The sequence below is a fragment of the Bos indicus x Bos taurus genome, chromosome 19 (assembly GCF_003369695.1).
Source record: "Bos indicus x Bos taurus breed Angus x Brahman F1 hybrid chromosome 19, Bos_hybrid_MaternalHap_v2.0, whole genome shotgun sequence".
NCBI classification, from domain to species: domain Eukaryota; kingdom Metazoa; phylum Chordata; class Mammalia; order Artiodactyla; family Bovidae; genus Bos; species Bos indicus x Bos taurus.
In genome coordinates, this window is record NC_040094.1 from 28963220 (window position 1) to 28984773 (window position 21554).

General features: G+C 51.5%; 1 protein-coding gene across 2 annotated transcripts; it reads left to right on the plus strand.

The window, feature by feature from the left end:
- Positions 1-327: 327 nt before the first annotated feature.
- ARHGEF15 (Rho guanine nucleotide exchange factor 15) lies at positions 328-12759 on the plus strand. Of its 2 annotated transcripts, none has more exons than XM_027518098.1 (16): positions 328-442; positions 2526-3193; positions 3564-3896; positions 4120-4174; positions 5213-5271; positions 5375-5586; positions 5692-5852; positions 6016-6168; positions 6297-6426; positions 8312-8386; positions 8504-8596; positions 8677-8837; positions 8934-9086; positions 9413-9495; positions 9606-9710; positions 10620-12759. In XM_027518098.1, exons 2-16 carry the CDS (start codon positions 2575-2577, stop codon positions 10769-10771), a joined length of 2544 nt encoding a protein of 847 aa, XP_027373899.1. In that variant the 5' UTR covers positions 328-442; positions 2526-2574; the 3' UTR covers positions 10772-12759. The 2 variants fall into 2 exon arrangements, with proteins under 2 accessions (XP_027373899.1, XP_027373898.1); XM_027518097.1 differs by lacking the exon at positions 328-442 and adding an exon at positions 962-1009.
- Positions 12760-21554: the final 8795 nt, after the last annotated feature.

The following is a 21554-nucleotide window of genomic DNA, read 5'->3' on the forward strand; positions in this document are numbered from 1 at the left end:
AGCAAATTACAGGTGAGAGGGGATCTCCTCCACCCCCGCCCACCCTCCCAGGGGTACTGACTCCCAGCCAATCAACAGCAAAACCTCCCAGTGGGACCTGGAGAGTCATGGGGCTGGGACCTTGAGAGACAGAGACTGAGAATGGGGAGCAGGCAGGGGGCCCAGCCAAGGGCATACCCACCTGGGGAATACCAAGACCTCCCCACTAAGTCCCACATCTGCATGTGCCACCTTCTTCCTCCTTTACACACACACACTCTCCCAACACAATGGCTGGGTGGGGCTGAGAACTGGCTTCCTTTGCAGAGATCTGAATCTGGGCCCACAGTTCCCGCCCCAGAAACACAGGAACAGACACACTCAGAGACCCGGCCTCACATTCCTTGCTCCAAGGGGCAGGCAGGACAGGCTGAAAATAGAAACTGCTTCCAAAGAGATAAAGGTAAATTCAGGGAGCGCTACTGCAGAGTTAGGGAGGGGGCGACTGGGGTAGGGATGGGGTTCCGTGGTGTGAAATGATGGGCTGGCTCACACCAAGGAGACAGGCTGGATACTGAAGGGATGGGCTGTCTCGTAAGGTGTGGGAGAGACGGTCAGACACGCTGTCAGGAGACATACCACACCACACCACAGCGACCCAGGGGTGTCTGGAGCCCATGCTCTACCTCCAGCCCAGCCTGGGCCGTGGTCACCCCATCCTGACCCCAGCCCTGTCCAGCCTGGGCCCCCACGAACCCCCTGTCCATGCAGCAATGTGGACCCAGGACAGAACATGCGCATACACAACAGTCCACTCTCCATGCCTGAGGTTCATCCTTTCCACAGACTCTGTTATCCTTGGAAACCTGGCATTCGGGGTCCCTCACATCTTCCAGAGCCCCAGTGTGCGCATGTGGAGTGTGCTGTGGTTGTGGGGGGGGGTGTCCGGTTGGGAGGAGGATCCGATTCCTGTTTCCTGCTCCTACTCACTCAGCCCCGGGAGGTGACCGAGAGTGGAGAGGACTTGAGGGTGAGTGCTTGGGCCGAGTACCTGGGTCCCTGAGAGAGGCCTGAGTGGGGGGTGGGGGAAGGAAGTAAGGGCTGATACCTGAGGGGGGCAGGGATCCCGGAGGGGGCAAGGCTGGGGAGGAGCTGGCCAGCTGGCGAGGCTACTGCCTGGGTCACCTAAGGAGCTTCCTGCCAGAACACAGAGGCCATTGAGCCGCGAGACTCACGGTCTACAGCCCCCAGCCCCCACCCCGCATCATTTCTCAGAAACCAATCTGGGGCTTAGAGGGACCTGACTCTCCTGCTGACTCCACAGGGAATGTGGGGGTGCAGGTCTTCCCGCTGTGACCCTTCAGCCTTCTCAGGCTTACAGGAGGAAGCGAGCCCATGCCCCAGCATCTTGCCCAAGTGGTCCTCACCTTCAGTCTGATCTGATCTCCTTCCTCACCACACTCTGGGCATCCTGGCAGGATCCAGGCTTCTACCCACTGGGGCCTCTCTCTGGGACCAGGTGGGGAGCAAGGAGGCAGACAGGGATGAGGATGGGGCAGGAGAGACCATGCCCGGGGCCTCCTGGTCTCCTGGGGTCAGAGGCTCCAGGAATCTTCATGGCAGGAAAAGGAGACTAAAAATAATCCGGAAAGGGAGAGTCCGGAGAGAGGAACTGGGAAATGGGGGGCGGAGGGCCCACTGGAGCAGGGAAGCTGTGATGTGGCCCAGGCACACACAGCACATATGCCCCACAGAGAAAGCACAGAACACACGCCCAACACCCCCATCTCACCCCACACACTGTGTACCCCACTCTCCCACTTTGTACCACATACGATAGACACACTTTTTTTTTTTTCCAAATATTTATTTGGGCCAGATTGAGCTCTTAAGTTGCGGCACACAAACTCTTAGCTGAGGCATGCAGGATCTAATTTCCTGATCAGGTATCGAACAGGGGCCCCCTGTACGGGGAGTGTGGAGTGTTAGACACCGGATGGTCAGGGAAGTCCCAACAGATACGCTCCTGAAACACAGCATCCAACACCCAGTTCATATATTAATAGCAGCAGCAGCAGCGCACACATGCCATGTCCATGCTTAAACCACACACACAAAAGTTCACAACACACAGACACGGAACACAGTTCCTGAGATAGACACTTAGCTGCATGCCCTATTTCCCTTGCTGATCCAGTCCTCTCCCAACTTGGGTCTCTATCCAGGTGCCCACACTCTGGCCTCTGTCTCCTCTGGCCTGATTGTGACAGCAGAGGTCAAAAGATGGAGTGAGATGGAGGCTGGGGGGTGTGGGGGTGGGGTTTCAGAGTTCTCAGGAAATGGAATAAGGAGGATTGAGAGGTTATGAGAAAAGACAGTGGAAATGGGGAGGGAAGAGAGGAAGTGCCCCCACCTCTACTCCTGAGCCTAAAATCTCAGCTCATTTGCCTGCAGACATTCTGCTCAAAGGTCTTGGTCTACTCACGCAGGAGCGTGGGGGGTGCAAAGGGCACTAAGGGTCTCTCTTTCTGCCCCCTCTTCCTCAGGGGATGACTCCAGCAGTGTACCCCACTCCTTGGAAGAGCTCAGAGGAAGATGTCAGCCCAGTCTCTTCCGGAAGCAACACCCCCCACCCAGAAGCCCCCTCGGATCATCCGCCCCCGCCCCCCTTCTCGCGCCAGGGCTACCCAGTCCCCAGGGCCCCACCACAACGGCTCCTCTCCACAAGAATCTCCCCTCACCGCCAATGAGGCACCAAGCCCCATGTGCACCCCCATGTTCTGGGAGCCCCCAGCCCCATCTCTCAAGCCCCCCGCCCTTCTGCCCCCATCAGCTTCTAAAGCCAGCCTCGACTCCCAGACTTTTCCAGACTCTTTTCCAGACTCTTCCGACACCCCCAGCCCAGTGTCCCGGCGCTCCATCTCCCCAGAGACTACTCCCCGGTCTCCAGTACCCCCACCCAAACCCTCTGGGTCACCCCGCATGGCTCTGCCCCTGCTCCCCACGACCCAGGTCCCCGACCAGGATGGCTCTGCCTCGGCCCCAGGCACTGTGCGCAGACTGGCTGGCAAGTTCGAATGGGGGACTGAAGGCAGAGTCCAGGCTGCGGACACCCTGGAGCCAAGTCCCCCAGGGGGAGTGGATGTGAATGGGGAGAGAGAGACTCCCCAGGGCAACCTCACTGGGAGCGGGTCCCAGGAGAACGGCACTCCAGGTAAGCTGGGCTGGGCTCAATCCAGCTCCTCTTTTTCATTCTCAGGGCTTTACGATTTTTTTTGGAGGGGTGGAGTTACACCCTGGGGGTGTAACCAGGGATCGAACCCATGCCTCCAGCATTGGAAGTGCAGAGTCCTAACACTAAACTGCCAGGCAAGTTCCTTAGATTGGGTACTTTAAGAGGCTACTTTTTAAAAAATGGATTCCATACTTTGAAAATCTGGTTTTAATACTTCTGGAGCTTTGAAGAGAGCCTGAAGGTGAGAGATGCCTAGCACTGACCTCTAGTTCCTGCTGCTGCACAGGTTAAGGGGAGGGAGGAGGCCTGGGGAGGGGGGCTGTCCTAAGGAGGCCCCTGTCTCCCACAGGTGCTGGGCTGGCCTGCCCTCCCTGCTGCCCCTGTGTCTGCCACGTGGGCCGGCCTGGCCTGGAGCTCCGATGGGTGCCAGTGGGGGGCTATGAGGATGGCCCCAGGGTCCCTTGCCGGGCCTCCCCACTGCGGGCCTCCCGCTCCCGCCCCAGCCCTTCAAGCCTCAGCCACCCCCCAGTCGTCCTCACATCCTACCGCTCCACTGCTGAGCGCAAACTCCTGCCACCCCTCAAACCCCCTAAACCAACTCGGATCAGACAGGACATCACCATCTCTGGGGAGCCCCCACAGCCTGATCTCGATCCGCCCTCTGAAGATGGAATCCAAAGAGGTACAGGGCCCGAGGGATGGGCCTCAGGGCTGGGAAGAGACTGGGTGGAGATGTAGCGTTCTAAACACCAACTCACTACAACCCCCGACAAGCCCTGGGCTTCTTGTTCCTCCACCAGCTGCTGCTCCGGAGCTGACAGTTGTAGTTTCTATAGTAACAGTCTTTGCTGGGCTGGGGTCAGGAGTCCTGGGCTGGTGATTCTTCACTCTGGGTTCTCTCTTAGGGGACAGTCCTGATGGTGCTCCTCAGAATGATTCTCCAGCCACCACGGAGGGCAGGTACTGAACACCTAGATACTCCTTCCTGAAAACAGACTAAACTTTGTGTGTGTGTGTGTGTGTGTGCGCTAAGTCACTTCAGTCGGGTCTGACTATTGCGACCCAGAAGCCTGCCAGGCTCCTCTGTCCATGGGAGTCTCCAGGCAAGAATACTGGAGTGGGTTGCCACGCTCTCCTCCAGGGGATCTTCCCAACTCAGGGATGGAACCCGAGTCTCTTTAAGTCTCCTGCACTGGCATGCAGTTCTTTACCACTAGTGCCACCTGGGAAGCCCAGACTAAACTTTGGGTCCACCTAAATCCCACCCCAAGCATCGAGTGAAGAAGAGCTGGGCCTCTAGGGACAAGCAGCCCCAGTTTCTAACCCCAGCTCTGTCCCTTATCAGCTATGTGACCTCAAACATTCACTTAACCTTTCTGGGTCTCAGCCTCCTCACCTGTGAAATTGGGGTAAACATACCAAATACTTAATAAGTGGCTGGGGTCTGATACTGGTGAAGAGTCAGGCCCATACTAAGTCATTTTAGTTGCCCCACTTTGAGCCTCTATTGAAATTATTGTCCACAAATCCATGTGGCAACCAGGAACATTTCTCCTGTGTTACCTGGGCCCATCAGTTCTTTCACCACCATCATCAGAGTTAATCTGAGACCATCAATTTATTCAGCATTTACTGGAGTTTAGTCTCCTGGGTTTTCACTTTGGGTGAATGGGTGTGCGGTGGTGCTGATGACCAGAACAGAGTGGGGGGAGGTGTAACAGCTGAGCTAAGTTGCACTGAGGCACATACAGGACATTCCAGACAGTGGTCCTTCCATGAAAGCCCTGGAGATGGAGGCTACAAGTGTACAGTGTCCAGAGGTTGAGATAACAGGAATGGACGGGGCCCGCTTAGGGCCTCACATACCACAGGCACATAAAACAAGCTGGGGTTTGGCTAGGGTCCCTACATACGACCTGGACGTCGGTTGTGTACCCCTGCACAGTATCATGTGAATAGCTGTGTTTTGAGGAACTCCATCCCTTTCTCTTTCCACAGGGAGGAAGAGGAGCTGGAGGAGCTGAAGGAGCAGAACTGGGAGCTGCCCCTGCAGGATGGTGAGGGCTGCTGGACCCCGGGGTGCCTGCTGAGACCCAGCTAGCAGCGCGGACCGGCTAGGTGGGGCACGGGACTTCCCTGATGTGCCTGTCTGCTCTCCAGAACCGCTTTACCAGACCTACCGCGCAGCCGTGCTGTCAGAGGAGCTGTGGGGGGTCGGTGAGGATGGGGGTCCGGCTTCAGCAAACGCTGGGGAAGCTCCCACCTTCGCCCGTCCCCCGGGCCCTCGAAACACGCTGTGGCAGGAGCTTCCGGCTGTGCGAGCCAGCGGCCTCCTGGACACCCTGAGTGCCCAGGAGCGGCGGATGCAGGAGGTGGGCGTCCCTGGGCTCGGTGCGGGGCGCGGAGGGGAGGAGCCTGGGCCCCAGGCCTGGGCTGGGAGCTGGGCTTTCCATTCGCACCCTGCGCATCCTCCTTAGAGCCTGTTCGAGGTGGTGACATCGGAGGCTTCGTACCTGCGCTCCCTGCGGCTGCTGACCGACACCTTCGTGCTGAGCCAGGCGCTCCGGGACACACTCACCCCCCGGGATCACCACACCCTCTTCTCCAACGTGCAGCGAGTCCAGGGAGTCAGTGAGCGGTCAGTGGGGTCCCCACCTTTCTGCTGGGCAAGCCTGGGGTAGGGGGAAAGCACGGCTTCTCAGCTCTGTCTCGGGGGCCTTCCCTCCAGAAGTCGGGGTGTGGGGCGGTGGGCACCCCAGGCTCTCTGCCCCGCCTCCAGTGCGTGTTCCCCACTCCCGCAGTTTTCTGGGGAAGTTACTGTCCCGGGTGCGCGCTTCCCCCCACATCCGTGACCTGTGCGACGTGGTGCACGCGCATGCCGTGGGACCTTTCTCCGTGTACGTGGACTATGTGCGGAACCAGCAGTATCAGGAGGAGACCTACAGCCGCCTGATGTGAGTGTAGTAGTGGAAGGGTCACCCGTGCGGGAGGAAGCCGGGGTACAGGGGCAGGGTCCAGGCCGGGGCAGGTCGCGGGTGATTAGGGTTTCCAACCAGACGCCAGCCTGCTCCTGCTTCCGTAGGGACACGAACGTTCGCTTCTCCGCGGAGCTGCGGCGGCTGCAGAGCCTTCCCAAGTGCCAGCGCCTCCCGCTGCCCTCCTTCCTGCTCCTGCCCTTTCAGCGCATCACGCGGCTCCGCATGCTGCTGCAGGTACCGCGTCCTGGCCTGGGCCCTTTTTGGCCCCACCAGCCCTGATGGGGCCTCCTGCCCCGCCATCACCATTTCCCTCCCCACCAGGAACACAGCAAACCCCTAAGTTAGGACTCAAAATCGGGGGCCCTCCATCTAGGACACTCCCTACCCCCAAGCCCTATCTGGAGTTACCCAAACGTTTCAGGAAGTGGTCTGGTGCAGGAGAAGAGCCTCTGGCTAGAGACCTGAGTTCTGGTCTTAGCTCTGCTGCTAACTGGCTGAGCCACTCTGGGCATGCCCCCTTTTCTCTCTCCAGGTCTCAGGGTGAATGTGGTGAGTGGTTTTTGAGGTCTTCTCAGGCCATATCTTTGACTGTGTGCCTTCCCAGTGGAGATGATATCATCTCCAAGGAGGCAGAAACTCTTCCTTTGAGGGGTAAAAACATGTTAAATATTCCACTGGTTGTGGTACTCCGAAAGGCCAGAGTACCTAAATAGATATACAGTGTATCAATGGTATTAAAATTTCATGGTGGGGGGTGGGGCAATGTCTAAATAGGCTCCTTAGAGGGGTGATACTGAAAAAAGTGGTGAGAAACACTCTTCTACTGTAGAGAAGAAAATTCTCCCTGAACCAATGTGGGGATCTCAGGGTGAAGAGCCCTCAGTTATGTTTCCAGTGTCTTAATGTCTTATTCAGCTTTATATAGGAGCTGCCCTGCTGGCTCAGTGGTAAGCAATCCCCTTGCCAATGCAGGAGACATGGGTTTAATCCCTGGGTCAGGAAGATCCCCTGGAGGAGGAAATGGCAACCTACTCCAGTATTCTTGCTGGGATAATCCCATGGACAGAGGAGCCTGGTGGGCCACAGTCCATGGGTTGCAAAGAGTTGGACGTGACTGAGCTCACACGCACCACCTTATATATCCCCAGTGTAGACAACAACAGCATAATTATGATCAGGAGGATGGCTCTAATCATAATAGCTAAGCAACTCTTGAGTGTCTTTTCTAGATGTTCTAAGTGCTACACACCTGTTTAACCTTACTAATGACTGTGTGAGGCTAGGAACTGTTGTCGATCCCACTTTATAGATAAGGAAACTGAGGCTCAAAGAGGTTAAATAACTTGCCACAGGTCATACAGATAATATTCAATAATTGATGGATACAAACTTCAAATCCAGGTACTCTTAATTCCATGCTATGTTGCTTCTACTAATTATTTTTTTGTCGCTTAGTCATGTCCAACTCTGGGACACAGGCCCGAATACTGGAGTGGGAAGCCTTTCCCTTCTTCAGGGGATCTTCCCAACCCAGGGATTGAACCCAGGTTTCCCATATTTCAGGCAGTTCTTTACCAACTGAGCTATCAGGAAGCCCTCTAATATAATAATAGTTGTGGTTAATAATTATTAAAATAATAGCAACCTTCTTTTCAGCATTTACTATGTCCCAAAGACTATGCTAAGTACTTTATATAGATTTCCTTATTGAATTCTCACAATGCTATTGATTTGGTCAGTAGAAATTATCCCCATTTTACAGATGGGGAAACTAAGAGAGGAGAGGTAATGTGAGTTGCTCAGGGTTATGCAGACAATGAATGGCGAGGCTAGTGCCCCAGCCCTGTGAACCCCAAAATGCCAAGCCAAGTGGGGTCCTCTGAGTTGCAACCCCTCTGAATCCCAGGGCTGCAGAGCAGGGGTCCAATTACCCTTCCTCTTTGTTACCGACAGAGGATGAGATGGTTGGATGGCATCACCGACTCAATGGACATGGGTTTGGGTGGACTCCAGGAGTTGGTGATGGACAGGGAGGCCCGGCGTGCTGTGGTTCATGGGGTCGCAAAGAGTCGGACACAACTGAACTGAGCAACTGAACTGAACTGAACTTTGTCCCCAGAATATCCTGCGTCAGACAGAGGAGGGGTCCAGCCGCCAGGAGAATGCCCAGAAGGCCCTAGGTGCTGTCAGTAAGGTGGGAGGGGGATGCTGGGGCTAGGGGAGGTGAGGAGGTGGGAGGGAGGGATGGGTGGAGGGGGTGAGATGGGTGTAGGCGGTGGGAAGGGTGGGTGATTCAGCTTCCCTTACCCAGATCATTGAGCGGTGCAGTGCCGAGGTCGGACGCATGAAACAGACAGAGGAGCTGATCCGGCTCACGCAGAGGCTGCGCTTCCACAAAGTCAAGGTTAGCCCCCCGCCCAGGCTCCGGGATTCCCTTTCCCCATGGTGCTGTGAGGTCAGAATCTCCTCCCTGCTTCTTCACAGGCCCTGCCCCTGGTCTCCTGGTCCAGGCGCCTGGAGTTGCAGGGGGAACTGACAGAGTTGGGGTGCAGGAGGGGAGGCGTGCTCTTTGCCTCGCGCCCCCGCTTCACCCCCCTCTGCCTGCTGCTCTTCAGTGACCTGCTGCTCATCACTCAGCCCAAGAGGTGGGTCCCAGGGAGGGAGGGAGCCCAGGCAGGGGTGGGGAGGAGGAGTCCAGCTAGACCTCTGCTCTCCCTCTGAACCTCCTCTTCCCTGGGCAGTGGACAGCGGCTACAGGTTCTGGATTATGCCCATCGCTCCCTGGTCCAGGCCCAGCAGGTCCCAGACCCATCTGGCCCCCCTACGTTCCGCCTCTCTCTTCTCAGCAACCACCAGGGCCGCCCCACACACCGGCTACTCCAAGCTTCATCCCTGTGAGTTGTGTCTCCTTCAGAAAACACTCTGGGCAGGGTGTGTGTGTGTGAGTGTGTGTGTGTGTGTGTGTGTGTTTCCCTGGTGGTCCAGTGGTTGAAACTCCATGCTTCCACTGCAGGGGGCACAGGTTCAATCTCTGGTCAGGGAACTAAGATCCAGCAGGTGCCACCGAAAAAGAAAACACCCTGGGGGACCCACTCCTGACCCTTACCTGACCTCTCAGAGTCCACCACCCTCCCCACAAAGTCTCTCCTCCGAAGCCCCTGGCTAACCCCCAGGAGGATCTCCTGGGCCAAAGGTGACCCCTTCCCTATGTTCTCACCAGATCAGACATGCAGCGCTGGCTGGGCGCCTTCCCTACCCCAGGCCCCCTTCCCTGCTCTGCAGACACCGTCTATGAGGACTGTGGTGAGTGTCCCCAAGAGGGGAGGAGGGAAGGAGAAGGGAGTCTTCAAGGAATATGGGGGAGAAGCTAAAAAGAGCCTGGATCCCACTGTGATGTCACCCACCCCAACCAGACTGTTCCCAGGAACTCTGTTCGGAGCCTTCCACACCCACCAAGACAGAGGGACGAAATGTGGAGTCCAGGGCTCCCCCCAAGCACCTTCACAAGAACCCTGAAGGTGAGAGATTCTTTTATTCATTCATTCAATAAATATTTATTCAGCATTTATGAGATACCACTCACTGTTCTCAGCACTGTGTACCAGACACGCAGATATCCTTGCCCTGCTATACTATACATTCAAGTAGAGGTAAAACTATAAAGAACAAACAAGATAAATAAGGGGAAAAGTGCTGTGGAAAATCAAAGGTGAAGCAGAGTCAAGGAGGTTAAGAGTCTCCAGGTTGGGTAGGGTTACACGTTTAAACAGGGAGGTCAAGGGACTTCCCTGGTAGATTGGTCGTTAAGATGCTGCACTCCCAATGCAGGGGGCCTGGGTTCAATCCCTAGTCAGGGAAATAGATCCCATATGCTGGAACTAAGAGTTCTCATGGTGCAACTAAACCCCTCTGTAGCCAAATAAATAAACAAACAGTAAGTAGAGAGGGTGAGGCGGATCTCACAGGCACCCTGTGGACAGTGGCTTGGTGAAAGAATTTAGGCACATGGTGTCTGGTGTAGGAGTGTCCCAAAGGGATGCAGGAGTCAGGCCAGTGTGTTTGACGAGCGGTAAGAAAGCCAGTGTGACAAGAGGGAGTGAGGAAAGGAGAGAGAAGCAGATGAGGTCATAGGGGTAACTGGAATCAGGTCACGAGGGTCCTCATAGGTTCCTGTAAAAACTCTGGCTGTCACTCTGAGTGAGATGAGCAGTCAACGCAGGGCTTTATGGGAGGGACCCCACCTCTCTCTGATGCTGCTGTCACATCCACCTGTAATGGCCTCCAATGCTCCAAGGCTTTTCCACTAATTCCCACGCCTGCCACGGCCCTCAGGCATTAGACCCCACTGGGCCTCCCTTCCCGTCCCCCTGCCCCCCGACCTGCCCTCTGCCCTGGACCCACTTAGGCCCTTGTGTCTTCTTTTTTAGGCTGGCTGAAAGGGCTTCCTGGAGCCTTCCCTGCCCAGTTGGTGTGTGAAGTCACAGGGGAACATGAAAGGAGGAAGCACCTTCGTCAGCACCAGAGACTCCTGGAGGCTGTTGGGCCGTCTTCAGGCCCCCCCGATGCCCCCCCACCCTAATGCATGATGGTGTGTGGAGGGGAGCAGCGCAAGTCAGGACAGCTGGCAGCCTGACACAGAGAGAACAAAGCCCATCCATGCACTGGATTCGCTGTCAGTGGAAACGCTACCTCAGTGGCAACCAATAGGGACTGAGCTTCAAGACTGGGCAGCCAATGAAAACAGGGCCGTCTGAGCCCACGCAGGAGGGAGAATGAAGATGGCTTGAGTGGGTTGCCAGTGGAGGCAGAGGCTTAGTGCAGAGCGGACGGTAGGTGGTGAGCCTCTGGCCAGTGAGTATCCCTGCTATGCTCACAGCCAAAGAAGAGGATTCTAGGTCAAGGCAGTTAAAAGAGGGCTGCATTTGAGATAAAGTCCTAGGATCAAATAGCCAATAGCAGGGATATGTCCAGATGGTGATCTGGGCCCAAGAGACCAATAGGAACCCTGCTTGGTGCTATAGCAATCACTGTCTTGTCTTTCGAGTCTGGGAAGTATTAGATTCCATTCCTGAGGTGCCTCCTGTATCCTCTTAAGCCACTTCCTTTCTTCTAGAAGAATCCAGAGTATGTCTCAGAGAATCTGTGTGTGTGCATATGTCTGTATATGTATTAAGGAGGGTGATTTTTTGGAACATGGTGTGTATGGTTTTGCCTCCTTGCCAGATAACTGAGTGCTCTATTTCTTCCCTCACCCCTCATTTTTCCCATTAGTCTCCTCAAAAAGACACTAGGTCTGAGCTCCAGAGGCAAATGTGCTGGGTATGGCTTGGTAGCCAGAGGCCAGAGCTGGGGATGAGAGAGTCCTGGGTTCTGGGTCTCTTGGAGGCCAGAGAGACCAAGCAGCCTTGCAGAGGAGTCTGAAGGACTGAAGATGGCCAGTAGCTGGGGTCTGAGGCCTCCTGAAGTTTGTAGGCCCTTCTCCTTGCCCAAAGTTTGGCCCCCATAATCCCTACTTGCAGATCATCCAGCCTGAACCATAACCAGCCATCCAGCCTCAGCCTCAGGCTTCAGACTGACTCTGGGCCCCAGGTTTGGGTGAGCTTCAGCTGTGGCTCTTGAGCCAACTGAGCCTCTAGGGCTTTCTTGCCTTCATCATGATCCTTTCACAGAAAGACTGGCCCAAGCAGTGGGAGAGAACAGAGAGCCAGTGTTGCTGCCTAACCCCACCCAGAGCATCTGCTTACAGATGAGAAACTGGCACGATGCCAGAGGAGGAAGTGAGGGACAGACAGAGCAGAGCAGACAATTGCGGGCAAATGGCATCACTCCTTCCCTTCAGCTCACGCATGGCAACTTGCCTGGGACATAAACTGCCATGCCCTTCACAAGAGAGTGCAAGAACTCTGAGGGATCCAGAGGGAGAAAGGTACTGGCATTTGGCTTGTCCATGACTTTGGAGATTGACCCAGCACAGTGCCTGGCATATGAGATGCCATGCCATGCTTAGTCACTTAGTCGTGTCCAACTTTTTGCAACTCACTGTAGCCTGCCAGGCTCCTCTGTCCATGGGATTTTCCAGGCAAGAATACTGGAGTGGGTTGTCATTTTCTTCTCCAGGGGATCTTCCCAACCCAGGGATCAAACCTGTGTCTCCTATGTCTCCTGCATTGCAGATGGATTCTTTACCCACTGAGTCATCACTGTCAAGAAATATTGGTGGAGCTGTGTTGAGGCTTTCTGGGGGACCAAGTTTTTAAAGCAGGAGTGGTTTCTAAATGTGACTCTATTAGGGGGAGCAGAGCTGGTTGAAAAGGTATTTTTTGAGAGCAGGGGTCAGCTCTGCTGGGAACTGGGGCTTGGAGAGCAGGTGCAAGGCCTGAATGTGCTGATGCTCATAGCTTCTGAGGGATCTTGGACAGTATGGTGGTGGGAGAGTTTCAGGTGCTGGAGCAGGGAGCTGCAGGTTGGGAAAAGGACAGGTAGAGCCAGATATAGCTGGGACTTGGGCAAGTGAAGAACACAAAAGGCAATCAGTCAGCAATAAATGTCCTTTACTGAGCAGCCACACATCTCTGTGTTTAATTCATTTCTACATCTGTTCATTGAGTGCCTTCTATGAGCTAGGCACTCTTCTAGGATCTGAGGATACAGAGATGAAAAAGACAAGGACCTTGCCCTTAAGGAGCTTACCTTCTGGGGAAGTTGCTAAGTAAACAATTTAATAACTAAGATCAGATCAGATAGAAGTGATTACTTTGAAGAAAATGCAAAAAAGGCTATGATACAGAGTAGTGTGTGTGTGTGTGTGTGTGCATGTGTGTGTGTATGCATGTGTGTGTGTATGTGTGTGGCTTTGGGGAAGAGCCTGGAGGAGATGATGTTAAACTGAGACCCAAATAACAAGAAGGAAGCATCTGGGAAGATCTGAGCAAATAACACTCTAGGGGTGGCAACAAAGGGCTGAAGTCCAGGAAGAGAAGGCAGTGGTCATGGGGAGGGAACTGACCTACATGCTAACAAGTTTCCTGGGGGCTGGGGTGGGGTGTCACTCCACAGAAACTCCCCTCGTCCTCTGATACTCAGAGACACACAGACACATCCAGAGGCACGAAAAGCTGCACATGTATCCCACATATACGTTCCCTCCCAAATCCTCAGTCCCTTCCCGAATCCTGCCATTTAAGGAAACCTCCAGGCTCCAAGCCAGAGATTCTGATATTGGGACAATGGAAAGACGGAAATCAGTTAAGAGTTTTTTGGGGAATTGCATTATGGCTAAGACTCGGAGCTCCCAATGCAAGGGGCTTTGGGTTTGATCTCTGTTCAGGGAACTAGATCTTACATGCTACAACTAGAGATCCCAGCGTGCTGTGTGCTCAGTCACTCAGTCCTGTCCGACTCTTTGTGGCCCTTTGGACTTCAGTCTACTAGGCTTCTCTGTCCATGGGATTTTTAAAACAAGAATACTGGAGTGGGTTACTATTTCCTCCTCCAAATGCCATAACTGAGACCTGGCACAGCCAAATAAATAAATTGGGGGACGTGAAAGAATGAAAATATAACCACATGTTCCAAAGAGACTGAAAAGACAGGAGGGGAGGGGACTGTCCTGTTCCTGTTACCTCAGGGGTCCCTTTCCATTTTGGGGTGACCTGAGTGTGTGTATGTGTATGCACAGTCCTGGAGAGGTCTGCATTTTGCATGTCTGTTGGAGAAGACCAAGAGGCAGAAAGCACAGTGGTACAGCAAAGAAGCAGATGTGAGAGAATGAGGACTTCATGGGAGAAGGAATGGGGCCCAGGCAACAAAGACAGAGGAGATGGAATAGTGTAGTGTGTAGAGGTGGTCCAGGTGGTAGTGAGTGACTTGGGTCTCATACGTTCTCTCCCTCCCTCTCCTGAGCACCTTCTGCCAGGTGTCCACCTCTCTGCCTTAGCTATCTACAGCCTTCTCCTGGTGTCCATCACCTTCTCTGTTCTGTGTTGTCCCCTGCCCCAACTTTTTGCCCTTCTGGATTGCCTTCTGCAGTTTCCTGTAGGAAGGCCCATGGGAGGAGAAGTCTCTCTCAGTGCTGCCTTGACTGACATTCCAGGCATGGCTACAAACACCCAGGTGGTAGAGAGGCTTACTGCCTGGCTAGGGGCATCCTCGGAGAAGGCAATAGCACCCCACTCCAGTATTCTTGCCTGGAGACTCCCATGGACAGAGGAGCCTGGTAGGCTGCAGTCCATGGGGTCGCTAAGAGTCGGACACGACTGAGCGACTTCACTTTCACTTTTCACTTTCATGCATTGGAGAAGCAAATGGCAACCCACTCCAATGTTCTTGCCTGGAGAATCCCAGGGATGGCGGAACCTGGTGGGCTGCGGGATCACACAGAGTCGGACACGACTGAAGTGACTTAGCAGCAGCAGCAGGGGCATCCTGGAGCTGCCATTACCCCATTCCTCATATTCTATCATCTGAGGGGGTAGAAGAAACAAACATTTTCACAGCCTTAGGAAAAGCCTTCCTACTCGTTGGGAGGACTGATGCTGAAGCTGAAACTCCAGTATTTTGGTCATCTGATGTGAACAGCTGACTCACGGGAGAGTCCCTGATTCTGGCAAAGATTGAGGGCAGAGGAGAAGAGGGCATCAGAAAATGAGATGGCTGGATGGCATCACCGAAGCAACAGACATGAACTTGGGCAAACTTCGGGAGATGGTGAGGGACAGGGAGGCCTGGCATGCTGCAGTCCATGGGGTTGCAAAGAGTCGGACATGACTGGGTGAGCAAACAGCAAGGAAAAGTGCATGTATATCTCAGACCTGGAAGAAGTGACTCGGGGGACAGATTGGGGAAGCCAGGCCTCTGTTGGGGGTAGTCAGTGTGTGTTCTCTCTACTCACAGCTCTGCTCCTCATGTTTGTGGCACCCATATTTGGGGAGTCAATGAGAATACAGGTAGGATTGGGCACTGACCTCCCTCTGCACTGACCCTTCTATGGGCTCTGGGTCAACATCGTCGTGGCCACTGTTTCCTTATTGCAGGACAGGTGGGCTGCAATCATGACCTTGAGCAGCAAGTGAGTGAGAGGAGCCTGCTTTTCCCTGCAGCCATTCCACAGGCTGAGCTGAGGTTCTAGTAGTCACAGGTTCCAGTAGTCACAGGGACACTTGGCGAACGCAACATGCTGTACATTGGACAATGCCTGATAAAATCCTTTAAAAATGTGCCGAGTCTATGAGGTTGATGGGGTGCTATGTTTTTAAATTTTATTTACTTATTTATGGCCGTGCTGGGTCTTTGCTGCTGTGCAGGCTTTTCTCTAGGTGTGGAGAGCTGGAGCTACTCTCTAGGGTGTACGCAGTAGCTATGGTGCATGGGCTTAGTTGCTCCATCACCTGTGGGGTCTTCATGGATCTTCCTGGATCGGGGATAGAACCTGTGTCTCCTGCACGGGCAGGTGGATTCTTTACCCCTCAGCCCCCAGGGAAGTCCGATGGGGTGCTATTTTAAAAATATAATTCTTTTCCCTTGAAAAAAAAGTGTAATTCACATGCAGCAATATCCACCCTCTTTCCTGGTAGCTCAGCTGGTAAAGAATCTGCCTGCAAGGCAGGAGACCCTGGTTCAATTCCTGGGTCAGGAAAATTCTCTGGGGAAGGGATAGGCTACCCACTCCAGTATTCTTGGGCTTCCATGGTGGCTCAGGGAGTAAAGAATGCAGCTGCAATGAGGGAGACCTGGGTTCAATCCCTAGGTTGGGAAGATCCTCTGGAGGAGGCCATGGCAACCCACTCCCCTGTTCTTGCCTGGAGAATCCCCATGGATAGAGGAGCCTGATGGGCTCTACAGTCCATGGGGTTGCCGAGTCTTGGACACGACTAGGCACACATATAGTCATGTAATCACTACTGCAATCAAGATACAAGTGTTTCATTGCCCCCTGAAGTTCACTTGTGCTCCTTTGTGCTGAACCCCTTATCCCACCCCAGCCTCTGGCAGCCCTTGTTTGTTTTCTGTCCCTACAGTTGTGTCTTTTCTATAATCGTATAGATGGACTTATACAGTAGGCAGCCTTTCAAGTGTGGTTTCTCTCATTTAGCAAAATGCTTTTTGTCCACGTTGTTGTGTCAACACTTTTCTTTTTATTGTCAAATAAGAGTCCATTGCATGGATGCACAGCAATTGTTTATTCATTCCCTAGAGTGAAGCATGTTTGGGTTGTTTCCAGTTCAGTTTTTTTTTTGCCATGTAGTCTTGTGGGATCTTATTAATAGTTCTGGGAGCAGGGATTGAACCTGCATCCCCGGCGTTGGAAGCATGGAGTCTTAACCACCAGGGAAGTTCCTGTTTCCAGTTTTAAATGATTACAAATAAAGTCACTGTTAAGTATTCTTGCATAGGCATTGTGTTTGTTTTGGTTTTTTGTTTGTGGATACAACTGAGCGACTGAACTGACTGACTGACTGACACCATGCAGCTTGTGGGATCTCAGTTCCCTGTGGGACTTGAACCTAGGCCACAACAATGAGAGTGCTGAATCCTAACCACTACACTGCCAGAGAACTCCTTCCTGTATAGGTTTTTGGATGAATGTAGATTTCATTTCACTTGGGTGCATACCTAGGGGTGGGATTACTAGGTCATATCTCTGCCAACAAAGGTCCGTATAGTCAAGGCTATGGTCTTCTCAGCAGTCATGTATAATTGTGAGAGCTGGACTGTAAAGAAGGCAGAATGCCAAAGAATTGAAGCCTTTGAACTGAGGTGCTGGAGAATACTCCTGAAAATATCTTGGACAGCAAGGAGATCTACCTGGAATAGTCACTGGAAAGACTAATGCTGAAGGTGAAGCTCTAGTATTTTCGTCATCTGATGCGAAAAGACGACTCGTTGGAAAAGTCCCTGATGCTGGGAAAGATCGAGGGCAGAAGGAGAAGAGGGCGTCAGAGGATGAGATGACTGGACAGCATCACCAATGCAATGAGCGTGAACTTGGGAAAGCTCCAGGAGATGGTGAGGGACAGGGAGGCCTGGTGTGCTGCAGTCCATGGGATCGCAAAGAGTCGGACCCGACTGGGGGACTGAACAACAACAACGATAACAATGATAAGTGTTCAATTTAACTTTATTGGAAACTGGCCATCTGTTTTCCACAGTGTCTGTACACTTTGCATTCCCACCAGCAAAGTATGAGCATTGTGGCTGGTATCCTGCTCTGTGTCTTGGCCACTAATTGGCATCATCAGTTTTGTTGTTTTGTTTTGCATGACAGTCTATTAGGTGTGTAGTGGTATCTCGTGGCTTTTAATCTGCCTTTCCCTAATGACTAATGATGCTGAATATCTTTTCATGTGCTTATTTGTATATCTTCTTTGGTGAAGTGTCTGTTCAAAACTTTGGGCCTTTTACAAACTGAGCATTTTGTTTTCTTATTATTGTGTTTGGAGACTTCTTTGTATATTCTTGATATAAGTTCTTTATCAAATATATGATTTGAAAATATTTTCCCCCAGTCTGTGGCTTGTCTTTTTATTCTTCTAAACTGCATTTTTCCAGGAGCAGAAATTCTTTTCTTTGCAGTCACTTCACTTCTTGCTTTAAGCAGCCTTTTTTCTTCTTACTTCTGTTGAGTTGGTATATAGAAGGCAATGGAACGTCCCACAGAGGCAGAACCAAGCAAGCAGGACACACACAAGGAAGCCTGTCTGCCCATCATTTTCCCACGTGCCCAAAGCCTAAAGGTCAAAGGACATCCTGGGAGGAGAGTGGATCTAGCAACTTAAGATCTTCTGGAGTCTAGTTCTTTATTCAGTGTGCTATCCTTAGAAAGGCAGCATGGGCACCACCCGGGGGCTTGTCCAAAGTGTGGCATCTGCATTTTAATGAGATGCCCAGACCAGGAGTACACACATTAGAGTTTAAGGAACATCACCTTCGATAGGCCCACATGAAGGAAGAATGTATATTTCATAGAGGCAAAAAGGAGGGACCTTGCAACACGTGGATTCTGGCCACAGAGATATCCTAGCAAGGCCAGGTGTCTGGGAGCTCATCACAGAGGAGATTCATGCTGGAGTTTCTACTGGGGTGAGCTGGCCTGGGGCAGGACTGTTTCTGAGTGTCACATAGGCAGCAAAGCACATCCACGTGGACAGTCAAGGAGTGACAATAAGCTTGTGTTCTCAAGTCCATGTTCTAAGCCCAAGTCCATATTCTCCAGGGGCTACTGTCTTAGAAGCATTGGTAAGCCCCTCCCCTTACTTACGCAACAGTGGGACTCCTTCCTTTTCAGAAATCTCCCAGTCTCACACTTCATTCCAGCTGCCACTCTGTACTTGTGTGAGCATGTGATCATTACTAGTCGACTGCTCAGCTTTCTTTCTTTTGGGAAAGTGATCCCTTCCCACGCCCATGTAGTTCATGGGTTGTCAATCAAGGCATCTGAGCCAGACACTTGGGATTTGGAATCCTACCTAGAAATAGAGAAGGATGGAGGTTCAGGGGGATCTGGGGGACAATGGTGGGTAGAGAGACCAGTTCTTTTTCATTTTTAAAGAAACTTTAATTTTTATTTATTTATTTTATGTCCTAGGTCATGCACGGATGTGGGATCTTGGTTCCCCAGTCAAAGATCAAATCTGTGCCTCCTGATTTGGGAGTGTGGAGTCTTAACCACTGGACCACCAGGCAAGTCCTGAGAGACCAGCTCTTGCTAATGATTTGTCCATGCTCCCCCGGTCTCTGTTTAGTTCTAGGCCTGGATGTTCTGCTTTCCTTTTGAGTCTGTGCTTACTCAGTATCACCCAATATACTCCTTTTTGCCTAGCTTAGTCAGTCTGGGTTTGTGCTTGTAACCAAAGAACTCACACTGATACAAAATCTTACAAGATAATTGGTCAGTGCTGCTGCTAGCCCACAAGGGCCCTTTGTGCCTTCAACCTTGTGGTTAACAGGCGGCCCTTCTGAACAGATGTAGGGTTAGTTGACTTGGCAGGGAGCAGCACCTTTATGTAGATGTAGAACAAATTGCATCTTCCTCCAGGCCACTGGGGATCCCTTGGTGGGGTATGGCTGATTGAGCAGAATGAAGTCTAGAGTTCAGTTCTTACCCTCTTTGCCATGTGCTCTTGTGCAGTGCCCATCCTGCAACCTTACATGGAGACTCTCTTGTCACATCCCTCACCCTTCCCTTTGGCTCTTTCTCTTCCTTCTGTCTTCCAGTTTACCTCTTCTAGGCTTTTATTCTGGCAACATCAAGGCTGATAACAGCTATGTTTACTTTCATAGCTGTGGTTGAGTCTTCCGTGCTTTGTCCATCTGTTGATTCTAAAATTGAAACTCAATAAACAGTGTTTACCTTATATATTGTGACTGTATAAATATCTTTCATTGCAGAGCTAGTAATCACTAAGATTACATTTCCTTTCTTGAGGAAATTGTGTTGGACTATTTTTAATTACCTTTTGAAAAACTGTATTTGATACATTCACAGGTTTATATGAAACATACATTCACAGTTATTTGTTATTAAGTCGTGTCTGACTCTATGACCCCATGGACTGCAGCATGCTGGTTACCCTGTCCCTCACTAACTCCCAGAGTGTGCTGAAATTCATGTCCATTGAATTGGTGATGCCATCCAATCATCTCATCCTCTGTCGTCCCCTTCTCCTCCTGCCTTCAATCTTTCTCAGCATCACAGTCTTTTCCAATGAGTTGGCTCTTCACATCAGGTGGCCAAAGTGTTGGAGCTTCAGCTTTAGCATAAATCTTTCCAGTGAATATTCAAGGTTGATTTCCTTTAGAATTGACTGATTTGATCTCCTTACAGTGCAAGGGACTCTCAAGAGTCTTCTCTAACACCACAGTTTGAAAGCATCAATTCTTTGGCGCTTGGTCAAATGATTCTAAATGATTCTAATGTAATGAATACCCATGCACTCATCACACAACTCAGGAACCAATAGCCTATTGCCTACTGGTGTATGTACCAGTGCAACCCTTTCTGTCCCATTTCCCTGCCTCCCCTGAGAAATAGCCACTATTCTACATTTTGTGTTTATCATTTCACTGCTTTTTAAAACATGCCATGCAATCATAATAGAATGTATGTTTCAACAATGTTTGGCTTAGTTGTGCTTATTTATAATCTTTATAAAAATGGTATATCTGTGGCATACTTTTCTGGGAGCTATAGTTCTCAGGAAGCATTGTATTGCCTAGATTCTTCCATATTGTATTGTGCTGCATATGATTTCTCATTCCTAGTAGGGCCAGCCCCTTCCCCACAACACTGGTCCCTCCTGGCATAGAACACACTTCACAGTTATTCCTACCTGTAACTGAGGAAGCTAGGGAATTTGCCCACCAGCTCCCTATCTGTCATTAGTTTGTAGGTCAGCCTTCAGACTTGGGTGACCCTGACCGTGGTTATTGGTGGGGGCATAGGCTTGGATTACTGTGATATTGAATGGTTTGCCTTGGAAACGAACAGAGATCATTCTATAGTTTTGAAATTGCATCCAAGTACTGCATTTCAGACTCTCTTGTTGACCATGATGGCTACACCATTTCTTCTAAGGGATTCCTGCCCACATTAGTAAATATAATGGTCATCTGAGTTAAATTCACCCATTCTAGTTCATTTTAGTTTGCTGATTCCTAGAATGTCGACGTTCACTCTTGCCATCTCCTGTTTGACCACTTCCAATTTGCCTTGATTCATGGACCTAACATTCCAGGTTCCTATGCAATATTGCTCTTTACAGCATCGGACCTTGCTTCTATCACCAGTCACATCCACAACTGGGTATTGTTTTTGCTTTGGCTCCATCCCTTCATTCTTTCTGGAGTTATTTCTCCACTGATCTCCAGTAGCATATTGGGCACCTACCAACCTGGGGAGTTCCTCTTTCAGTATCCTATCATTTTGCCTTTTCATACTGTTCATGGGGTTCTCAAGGCAAGAATACTGAAGTGGTTTGCCCTTCCCTTCTCCAGTGGACTACATTCTGTCAGATCTCTCTACCATGACCCATCTATCTTGGGTGGCCCCACATTGCATGGCTTAGTTTCACTGAGTTAGACAAGGCTGTGGTCCATGCGACCAGTTTGGCTAGTTTTCTGTAATTATGGTTTCAGTGTGTCTGCCCTCTGATGTGCTCTCGCAACACCTACCGTCTTACTTGGGTTTCTCTTACCTTGGACATGGGGTATCTCTTCACGGCTGCTCCAGCAAAGTGCAGCTGCTGCTCCTTACCTCAGACAATATCTTAGTAATCCAAGCCTATGCCCCAACCAGTAACGCTGAAGAAGCTGAAGTTGAATGGTTCTATGAAGACCTACAGACCTTTTAGAACTAACACCTAAAA